General features: G+C 36.9%; 1 protein-coding gene across 1 annotated transcript; it reads right to left on the bottom strand.

The window, feature by feature from the left end:
- Window positions 1-4677: 4677 nt before the first annotated feature.
- Window positions 4678-8312, bottom strand: LOC149407373 (putative membrane protein At3g27390). The gene is made up of 10 exons (XM_089613210.1): window positions 8178-8312; window positions 7991-8099; window positions 7710-7902; window positions 7494-7630; window positions 6634-6922; window positions 6126-6232; window positions 5852-6002; window positions 5576-5771; window positions 5254-5494; window positions 4678-5027 (listed from the first exon to the last, which is right to left on the bottom strand). The coding sequence occupies exons 1-10, from the start codon at window positions 8269-8271 to the stop codon at window positions 4829-4831; spliced, it is 1716 nt and encodes a 571-aa protein (XP_089469336.1). The 5' UTR covers window positions 8272-8312; the 3' UTR covers window positions 4678-4828.
- Window positions 8313-11503: the final 3191 nt, after the last annotated feature.

Here is an 11503-nt window from a genome sequence, read left to right as displayed (position 1 = left end):
GTATTAACTCCATTTTCCTTATCCAAAATCATTCTCTTTCTATCAAATTTTCTTTCTAGAACGAACGGCAATAACTTTAATAGTATAACATATTTTTCTCTCTGGTGGGTCTTTGACCCTCCCTTTTTTAGTTGACTTAGGATTTTATTCCCTTTGGTGAGATAGAGGACCCTCCCTTTTTTAGTTGACTTAGGATTTTATTCCCTTTGGTGAGATAGATTGTTCAGAGTGAGTTTTGGTTAGGATTTTATTCCCTTTGGTGAGATAGATTGTTCAGAGTGAGTTTTGGGTTTTCCGAGAGAAATACGACTGTGAATGTGTTGTGGAAGGTAAATACTGGGAAACACGAGCATGAAGATGTCGGAATATGATGATGTTAGAGGCGTGGTAGCTGAAACAGCTTCGAAGATGGCAAGGACTCTGGCCCTTTCCAAAGGTATAGCTGAGATCAACAATATTATGGAGGAGGGGTTCATTCTCGATCTGCGGAAAACTCCTAACAAGGTGGCTGGCCAGAGCGAAGAGATTGCAAGAAATTTTGGTGAATGTGTGGAGATGTCAAAGTGGTTCACCGACTTGAATCTTGATAGACATTCCTCTAAGCACTATGTCATCAGCATAAATTTGAACGGTCATAAGACTTTCTCATTCTTTTTTTTGCAAATAGAGTCATGACAACCTCTCCACGAACATAGCCATTATGAATAAGAAATTTTGTTAGCTTCTTATACCAAGCACGAGGGGCTTGCTTGAGACCGTAAAGAGCCTTTCTGAACTTGTATGCATGATTAGGGAGCTTGGGGTCTACAAACCCTTTTGGTTGTTCAACAAACACTTCTTCATTCAAGTACCCATTGAAGAAGACACTCTTCACATCCATTTGGTACGGTCTGAAGTGAATATGACATGAGATACCTATCAACAATCTGATAGCTTCAAGGCGAGCAACTGGAGAAAAAGTTTCATCAAAATCTACTCCTTCAACCTTTGTATGACCTTGAGCAACAAGCCGAACATTATTCCGAGTGATATGTCAATGCTCATCAGACTTGTTCTTGAAAATCCGCTTCATGCAAATGATATTCACACAATCGGGACTTGGAACAAGTTCTCAAACTTCATTCCTCTCAAACTGCACTAACTCCTCATTGGCGATCATTTCCTAGTAGTTGATACGATCTCTTCTTCATGTCCTAATAATTTCATTTATAATGCAAATAACACCATCAACATGATGGTTATTCTGAACTTTTGTTGAAGGACCTCCGGTTTTTGGTGACATCCACTAGTAGAAAAAAAATGTTTTTTATGGCGTTCAAAACGCGCCATCAAATAGATTTAATGGCCCTTTATAAGCGCCATTAAAAGAGACGCCATTAAAAGTCTATGATGGCGTTTGAATGAAAAAACGCAATTAAAAGTGACGACGTGGATGTCATGCTGGAGGAGTGCAGGTAGGACATTTAATGGCCTTCATCTTTTAAACGCCATTACAAGTAGGACATTTAATGGCCTTCATTTTTTAAACGCCATTAAAAGTCTTGCCATGTCAGCAGCCGCGCGAACATTCAAATTTCCGCGTGCGCGAGGCATGGAGTCGCGCCACATTTAACACATGGACACGAGATTTCATCCACATTCTCGCAAACGATTTGACCAAGGATCAAAATACCGTTACCGTTACCGTTCCGAGCTTCAGAATTTACTGATAACCCCTGGTACCGTAAAGGAATACCGGGGGAAGTAGGAAAAAAAAGGAAACCGGTACCGTTGAACTTACCGTTACCGTAGAGGAATACCGTCAAATACCGTATTTACCGAGGGGAATTCAGAAAAGAAATATACAAAAAACATACAAAGTACGTAGGATAAAATTCATAAAATTAAAAATAGTGTACAATGTTTCAACACAATACCAAATTACAAACACAACAAAAGTAAGTTCAGTAGAAGGAATATAAATAACTATTCAAAGCGGCCGTATGTAGCGGTCATACAGTAATTGTGAGACCCGCACAACCTAATTTTTTAAACGCCGTCTCTATATGATTCTCTCTCGCAAATAAAGAAATGAGATTATATTTATCTCTCTCGTTTGAATTTATATAGAATTTCATTCCTCTCTCGTTTCAGATAAACGAGAAGATTTTCTCTATACTCTCTCGGTTCATATTTCAAGTGAGATTTCAAGATTTCAAAGGAAATAATATCAAGGAATTTCTCGAAGGAACGATGAAATAATCGAGAATGGGAAATTAAGAATATCAAGGTCGATAAAGTTTTAGAATATTTTCACGAATGTAAGAAAGATTGTGAAAGTGAAAATATATTTTAACGACCTAACTAATTTCAACGTGAAAGGAATCCGGAAGGAAGTTAGTGAAGTAAATTCCTCGTTATATTTTTCCGTCTCTCGAGTGAATTATGGTCCAATGAGTTTATCGAGTAATTTAAATATATTAAGGTAATGAGAAATCTCGGAAGGACTGAAGGAATTATCGAGTTATTTCAATTAATAAAGTATTTCCGAGGAAATATTTTTGGGAGATAATTTAAGAAATAAATTCTCAAGAACGAGAATTATTTTCGAGAAACTTTGAATATATTTGAATTAATCGAGAACGAATGAGAAAATTCTCGGTTCGAATCATACAATTATAATTCGCTCGATTATATATTTAATTAAATAATTATATGAGGAGGAGTTAGTTGTAACAATTTTTCAGGATCCATTTGAAAGAAAATAAGGAATAAGGGGTTGGATTGTAATTAATAGGATAAGGTTGAGCTTGCCAACTCATCACTTATCTACATTAGTTATCTTTGCCATTAAGTCTTCATCACATCAGCCAAAAAAAAAAAAAAAAAAAAACCCACGAGGAAAGAAAAGAAGAAAGAAGGAAGGGAAAGAAAGAAAGACTGAAGAAAAGGAAAAGAAGAAGAAGAAGAGAATCGAGTGGGAGCGAGAGAGAAGCCGAGACAGCGAAAGAGAGGAAGAGAGCGAGAGAGCGAGACGGAGTTGAGCTCGCGAAGAGGAAGCTCGACCGACAGCCACCGAGACCCGAAGCCACCTCGCGCGCGCGTCTCAGCTGAGAAAACGATGACGCCGTGAGCCGCCGAGGACACCGGCCAAGAAGAGATCACCGGGAAAGGAGGGAGAGAAGGCTGGAGAAGACTCGAACCCGGGTATTTATACCCGTTTTTTGTTTTTTTTTTTACTGAACCGGGCCGGGAAGTGAGAACCGGGTTCCTTCCCGGTTCCCAGCCCGGTTCCCCCGGAATCACCGGAAACTTCCGGTTTTGGTGGTTCCGGTGCCAGGGAGTTCAAAAAAGGGGGATCCCGGCCGGTTCCCCCGGGATTTCAATCCTTAGGTTTGACAATAGGTTAAAAAACCTTCTACGCCATTCACATATTATATTGAATTTCTAGGAGAGAAAATTCAAGACTTATCCATAATATAACTATAAAAAAGGGTTATTAAGTTATATAGCCATACAATTATAGTAAATTGAGATATAGCTCACTTTTGGTTAATTTCTTGTAAATAGCCAAGTGGACTTATTAATACATTAGTAAAAGACTTATTTAACACCGTCAAACATGTAAGAAATAGGTAGTTAATAGACTGCCACGTATGCAAGATGGCTATTTACAAAGTATTTAACAAAAGTTGGTTAATTTACAATTCTTATAGTTTAGGTGGATTATGTGACCAATTTTTTGTATGTATATATATATATATATCATCAATTGTTATATGTATGATAGGCAAGTACATTAGCTTAATTTGTCAAATCAATTTTTTAAGGTATAATTTTTTTAAGCAACATTGCTCTTTAATGGTAAGCCAATCTCCATCTTATTGCTTAAACATTAACCATATTTTTTTTTACATTTTATTGCATTCTCATTGGTTGAAAAATAAGTGGGACCCATTAGCTTAGTTTAGAGCCAATTTGCTTAATAGAGCTAATTTGCTCTACCAAGCAAATAGCTAAAATGTGCAACAATGGTTAAGCTAATAGCTTAAACTTTTCAAAATTGCTAGCAAGTCCCTATTTTTGCACCATTAAAGATGCTCTACTTGCCTATCATACATATAACAATTGATGATATATATATATATATATATATATACATACAAAAAATTGATCACATAATCCACCTAAACTATAAGAATAAAAAAAACACATGCCTGATTGATTGGACTCGCACAAAATTTAAATTTATTGTTTTTATTTGTATTGTATTTGTTTTCCTGTTTTTTTTTTCAAACCGTTTCTCCATCTTTAGTCCACAAATTATACACCTTCTGAATTGTTTTGTTTTTTTTCCTTGGTACTATCAACATTTAAGATTTAATACTAAGACAATGACAAATTTAACCAAGTATATCTTAATATTATTCATAATTATATATATATATATATACATATTTGCATCATACCTCTCGATAAATCCGGTATTTATCGATTTATCGCATCAGTAACGATAACTTTATCGGTACAACCTCGATAAATCATTGATATACCAGACTACACCAGCAAAATCGATCTGAGGCCCGATACGTCATCGACATTGGTCCAAAAACCACTTTTCGCCAATGGCATAACTTGTCGTTTATGTCCTACTTTAAAGCATAACCTACCGCAAAATTAACTATGTTCGTGCGTGCCTTCAACCGACATAGAAAAATAAATAAATAAATAAAAATTCCAAAAATTTCGCTCAATAGGGATCTGATCAGTAATAAGTCCCACAAAAATTGGCAAATTTTTTATGTTTCGTTTCAAACAAGCATGCATTAGTCGTTTCTTTTCTTCTCTTTTATACTATATCATCAATGTCTCTATCATCTTGCTGAAACGAAAACTTAATGTCGCCATTTGTTGGCATTTCACCGATCTGATTGGTCGAGCCGGCGGTGGCGGCGTGAAGCGTTTCCAAGTACAATACCTTCATCAAATTCCTGAACCGCCGTCTGAAAGTCGGTATTCGAGCCACCGATGCCACAAGCCCTTGCAATCTTACACACAAAAACACACAAACCAATTGTTTATAATACTAGTGACAAATTTTGTTGTTATACCAATCCGGAAATTTAGCCGTTTCCAATAAAATAAATCTTGTTTATTTATCTTAAAAAGAAAAAAAATATTTGCCAGAATGGCACGGCATTTCAAGCATTGACAAGAACAAAATAGTAATGAAATCATTAATATATAAATTCTTTTTTGTCAATGTAAGTATACCTTCTGATGATTGCCTGCACTTGAGCTCTCCGGACTTTATTGTCGGATGGGAAACGAGTTTCGTCCCAATCCTCGGGCCGCTCGTTCTTGCTTCGAATCAGGAGCTCCCTAAGGCAAGCCTCTTCACTCTCGTCAAGATCGAGGGCCTTTATCTGCTCCTTCATGACCAGCAAAGGTCCGATGAACCACTCGAACACTCTGTCTCTCGGCCCGTTTGTCCTAGTCAGCTCCGCATCATCGGCTATTTGAACATAACAAAAAAAGAAATACTAAATAATTGAAACTACATGCGGAATGTGTATTAGGTATTGGATCAACGTACAGATTAATAGTCCAGCGGAGTCGGATTTCGCTGATCGGAGGAGGCACTCTAGTATAGCCCAAGCGGGGAGTTTCACGCTCAATTTCTTGCAATCTCCGGCCACGATGCATTTTCCAACGTCTTTGAGATCGATCAGGCCGTCAAGAATCAATCTCCTTCCGTTCACCTCGCAAGATTTGAACAAGCAGTCCCAAACCTGGCAAAATAGTTGGGTAACTTGCACTACAAGAAAAGGGGTAGTTTTGTAAATAGATAAATACGTGCGGTGTATTTTGCCTGCATTGGCTTGTACTGTTGGATTTGCCATTTCAAGGTTCTCGATGGCTCCGAGGCGAGCTTCGAAGCCCGAGAGACTTCTCGGCCATTCCTCGACTCGTCGTTCCCATTTCTGACGGAACCGGGGCTCAAATCTCGGCGGTACTTGGGCCTAGCTGTCCCGAGGGACAAAACGCATGAATCGAGGCGCTATATAGCGAGACTAGAAATGGGAAATGTTTGGCAAATAAAATAAAACTCCCTAGCACTACTTGTAAATTGTAATATAATATACCTCGGAAGGCACGACCCTTCTCTCAAGTAGAGCATATCGTTTACGTATTCGTCGAACAGCGAGACCACCGACAACGTGTAAGCAAACCCTAGACTAAGTGAATCTTCCTGGAGAATGGAAATTGAAGTTTAGTCCATAAAGTTGAATTTCTGTCAATGTAGTCCTTGAATTATTTTTTTTATATTTTTTTTTATTAATTTTTTTTTTTGTAATTCAAGTCCTCTTCTTATAATCAATCAATTATAAAACTGGTTTATAACCATCTAATAGTAGAATAACTGGTCATGTCCATGACTTTGATCCAAAACTGGACTTCTAATGATTGAGCTTGAAACAAAATTTTCCAAAATAAAAAATGACCTGGGGATTAAATTGAAAATAAATTATAGCCTAAGGCACGAAAATAATCAAATAACCGGAATTTGACGATGAAACAAGAAATTAAGTTTTTTCAATAATTACTACTAATCAAGGGTAATGCATTGAATAAAGAAATATTATTAGTTACCTGATGGACGATAATAGCGGCGTAGAGAGCGAGGAAGAAACTGGAGACGAAGGCGGCGAGCACGGCGGCGATGACAGCGAGTGGCCAAAGAAGGATAGCGAGGGCGGCAAAGGGGACACATACGGTCTCCAAGAAGGGGCCTTCTCTGCCGATCAAGTCCTCGAAGAGGCGCTTCCAGCCCCTCAACAGCATGTACCCACTCTTCCACACCGCCACCCCAGTTATCATCGGCACGTCCACCGCAACCCCAACCACGCACGCCAACACACACCCCGGCAACTTCAACAAACTGTTCACATACAAGGGACAGTCTTTTACTAGCATATTTCTTTCTAATATTTATTATATTTCAATGCAAGTTCCGGCGCCAAATTCTTATCTTAGAAGCGGTTTTAGAGGCGACATATCACTTCTAAAAACGGACCTTTAGAAGACTAACCTTTAGAAGCGACAAAAGTCGCTTCTAAAAGTCATTTAAAAACGACTTTTTGGCTTTTGGAAGCGACTTTTGTCGCTTCTAAAAGCTGTTTTTTTAGTTGTATAATCCGAAATTAATAAGAAAAAGAATTTCCACAAATTCAAATTTCGATCAAGGGGCATATATGCCCTATTTTATTATTTATATTTTAGCCCAGAAATATAGGATTTTTTCATATTTGTCCCCTGAAACAAAATATTTCTTACACACCCCTGAATTTAAAAAAAACATGTAATACTTTTATCAAATATGCCCCCGAGTTCGAATTCTGGCTCCGTCACTGCTTGCATCACAGGTTTTACTCTTTTTTTTTTTTTTTACTCTTTCAGTACACCATGGCATCAAGGGAAAATAGAGAGAAAAATAGTAAAGTAGTGGTTACTGTATGTCAACAGGCTTCTCGTCAGCGGGTATTTGTTCGATGAGCTCGTCCATGTAAGAGAAATACGAGTGGAAGCAGAAATCTACCAGGTCTGTCACCGCCGTTAAGCTTCCTTTCACAGTGGACCAAGTACCGTCCTATTTATGTAATCCAAACTCAATATATATAATGTGGTCACAAAGAAACATCTACAGAAATGGTCACCAAATCACATACAGCGAAGTCGTGATATAGCTTTTCAGTGAAACCCTGGCCTTGTGCCTCGAAGGTGGAGATGAGAGGCGCGAAAACGCCGTACCCGATTCCTTCGAGAAGACTCACGAGAATCCCGAGAACCGGCCACAGAATCAGAGGAACCGGCAAGGCTACAAGAGCAACCAGCTTCAGAGCCAGTCCTAGCTTCTTGCTCCTGAAAGATAAAAAAAGAAAAAGGAAGAAAAAAAATTACCAAAAAAATAATTTATTTAATTTATTTTTATGATTAAGAATAAGCTTACTTTGCAACGCAGTAGTAAGTCCAGATCACATGTGCTGGCCAGAGTCCGATGATCACAGCAGAATTTCCGACGAGGATGATCGATAAAACTATTGGCCCCACTATTGCAGCTGTGAAATTATTAATATTAACATTGTACTGTGCGACTCTTGATCTTTTTGTAAAAACAAAAGGTGGTTAATTAGTACCTTTGAGAAGTCCAAGAGTGAAGAGCGAGAAGAAGAAAGGCAGGAAGGAGATGAAACTCCATAGCCGTGCCGCAAAACCTACTGGGACTTCCATTGAGAGAGAAAGAGGGTTTTGGTTGTTTCCATCGAAGTAAAATGATGATTTGAAGTGTCACACCGTCAAGCTGGGACGTGGATACGTGGAGAGTGCTGGTGATGCTCTGGCGGGCACGTGGCAATCAGAGAGCTAGTCGACCGTGATAGCGCGCTTAGTTTTTTAATTTTAGGATAAATTACGCTATTGTCCCCTCAACTCTCCGTGTGTAACGATTTACCCCATAATAAATGAAACGTACATCACATGACTTGAAATCCTACAATGTAACGATGAGCTCCTTCTGTTAACTTGTATTGACGGTACTCGTCTCTTGAAAAATATGTCATGGGTAGTTTTGTAATTTTACTCAATAATGAAGTAATAAGGATATAATAATGAAATGATACCCCCAAAAAGTTCTTCATTTTCTCCTAACAAAAATTGAAATCGTGGAGATGAAATCTCCGACGAAGAAGAAAACCAGAGCCTAGAAATCCAAAGCGAAAACGAAGGGTAAAACGGCGGCGAAGAAAATAGTTCTGAGCGCTTCGTCTGAAGAGAATGAAAGGAGCAAAATCGACTATAGTAAGGTTTTATATGTAATGGTGGTCCCATGCTTATTGCTTTGCCGATTTTGTATTTTATAATAGTTTGTGGTGGTCCCAAACTTTATGTTTTGTCTGGGTTATGTCGAGTGGTGGTTGTGGTCCCGAGTTAGGGTTTTTTTTTTTATAATAGTGTATAGTTAATAATCGGTAATAATAGTTGCTAATTTTTGTTAGTTTCTGCATTAAAATATGATTTTATGTTTTTCCTTCTAAATCACGTATAAATAATAATTGTTAATAATTTATGTATTTACAGATTCAGTGTTTCTTTAGTAACTTTGGATTTCTAGTTATTTCTCTTATAAATTGTATATAGTTAATAATTGGTAATAATAGTTAATGAGCAGCAGCTGTCAGTGTTGTTGTTGTTGTGTGGTTTTTTTTTTTTTTTTTTTTTTTTTTTAATTGAAACTGAATAAGGATACTGTTGTGTGTTTAAGGACTGTAACCTCAATTTTTTGGACCGTAATAAATATCAATTGCATTCTTTAATTTATTTTTATTTTTAAAACTATTGTAGGCATATACATAAGCGTGAAAGTGGATATTAAGAGTATTAGTGTTTATTGTCTAACTTTCCATTTTGTCTGATATATCTAGTTTATTATCTAACTTTCCAGGAGTAAAGTTGTCTCACATCTATAGAGAAACCAACATGGCAACCCAGTTAGCAACTTACGCTCTTTATATATAAACTCGTTTGGTTGGAAGATTTTCCTCCTTCGATAGAGTCTGTAATTAATCAAGAACGTTTGTGATTAATAATAGATTTTTATTTAAAAAAAAAAGAGTATTAGTGTTTATTTACCCCAGTTAATAAAACATGGTGGCAAATTTCCAATTATTTCCTAAATATTGGTTATAATGCCCTTGAAATAAATACAGAAATCACAATATCATATATTAACCAAATATATCAAACTAAATACAGTGTAAATTAACGTCAAGTGTTTTGATGAAGAGAACTATAATCAAAATTATCACAGAGAGAGAGAGAGAGAGAGAGAGAGAGGAAAAATATGTGTAGTATTTTTTTTGATCTATTTTTAGAAAGGCACCTTTTTCTCATTGGTCGGGAATGAGATTATTCTTAAGGCCGTTATCCAATCTTTTTTGAGCTATGTGATGTCTTGCTCCAAACTCCCAAAAAATCTCATTGTGGAGCTCCGTTGAATGGCGCTGATGAAAAATAGAAGTTCAATTGGGAAATTGTGTTAAATTTTGTGTTCGAAAAGTCGAAGGTGATTTGGATTTAGGAGTTTGGATTGGTTCAATAAGATTCTCTTGTCAAGAGCGTATGGAGAATGCTTGGGTTTCCTAACTCCTTGGCCGCTTGAGTACTCAAAGCTAGTTATTATCCGAATTCGAGTATCATTGGAAATGCCTCTTTTGGTCGCGAAGTAATCGAGGAGGGCTCTCGGTGGATGCTAAATGTGATAGGTGGATTCCAATAACTAGAGGTTTTCACGTTTGTAATGTCATACTCATCCTCGATGTCACAAAAGTGTTCAAAGCTCACTTGGGGTGATTGAAATATGACTCTCTTTCAAAACTTGCTTTGTGAAAACGATGTATAGCAGCGAACGAGCTTGTGTGGCATTTTTCGAATGGTGGAGATTACAATGAAAAGTGGTTATCGTACTAATTGTGAATCCTTTACGGTTATCCAGACGTCTTCACCTTAGAATACGAAGAAGTGGTGAAAAGGGGTATGTAAGCTTAAATTTCCCCCGAAGATCAATGTCTTGCTATAGAAAGTGGAGAGAGATTGAACCCTTACTACTGGCAATTTTGTGGAGCGAGGAATAAAGATCGATCCTTATTGTGCTCGTTGTACTAAAGGGAAAGTGCCTACTTCTCATGCTCTATGGAATTACAAGTGGAGTGTCCAAATATGAAAAACTCCATGATGTTGGAAATTGATACTCTTATGCTGATGAGGTACTATATATTCTAATTCAAGTTCAATCTCTTCTACCTTTTCATTATTTCGAAATTTTTCCGTGTTGATGTGGAGTGTGTGGAACCTTAAATACAAGATGCGATAGGTACTCCAACTGACGTGTAGGATACTTTGACGAGTTTCGTTTGGTGTCTAGAGATGTGCACCCGGTCCGACCTTATGTTACAAGACAAAATCGTTGGATTCCCCCGCTTGATGAAGCTATCTGACATTGTTGATAAAAAGTGCGACATTATAAGTGTTTTTACCTACAAAATATTGTTCTAAGGCTATCTTCTTAATTATTGTTGAATTCTATACACAAATATTTTTAAAATAGCGAAAATGAACAATATATATTTAACAACTTCTAAACTAAATATATTCAAGATTTATCTAATTTATGAGGTTTAAAGTGTTTATTTTTTAATTTAAAAAATAATCATCAAAATTTATTCAAATATTGGTCAGAGAAAATGTTCGAGTGAGATAGAGAGAGAGAGGGAAATTTTATTCAAATATTGGTCAGAGGGGCAAAATTATCCGTTTTGGGTACAAAAATCCATTTTTTGATATTTTTAAAAATTAAGGTTTAATCTTGATATTTAATCAAATTATTAAGCTCACCTAATAAAATTTCTCAAATCGCAATTTTTTTTTATATATAATAAATACATGAGAACAAGCGTCAGCCACGTGC

The sequence above is a fragment of the Urtica dioica genome, chromosome 1, assembly GCF_054948205.1.
Source record: "Urtica dioica subsp. dioica isolate 48M chromosome 1, U.dioica_male_clone48M_v1_H2, whole genome shotgun sequence".
NCBI lineage: Eukaryota > Viridiplantae > Streptophyta > Magnoliopsida > Rosales > Urticaceae > Urtica > Urtica dioica.
The sequence above is the reverse complement of the archived record's forward strand: the minus strand, read 5'-3'. Positions and strand labels throughout refer to the sequence as shown.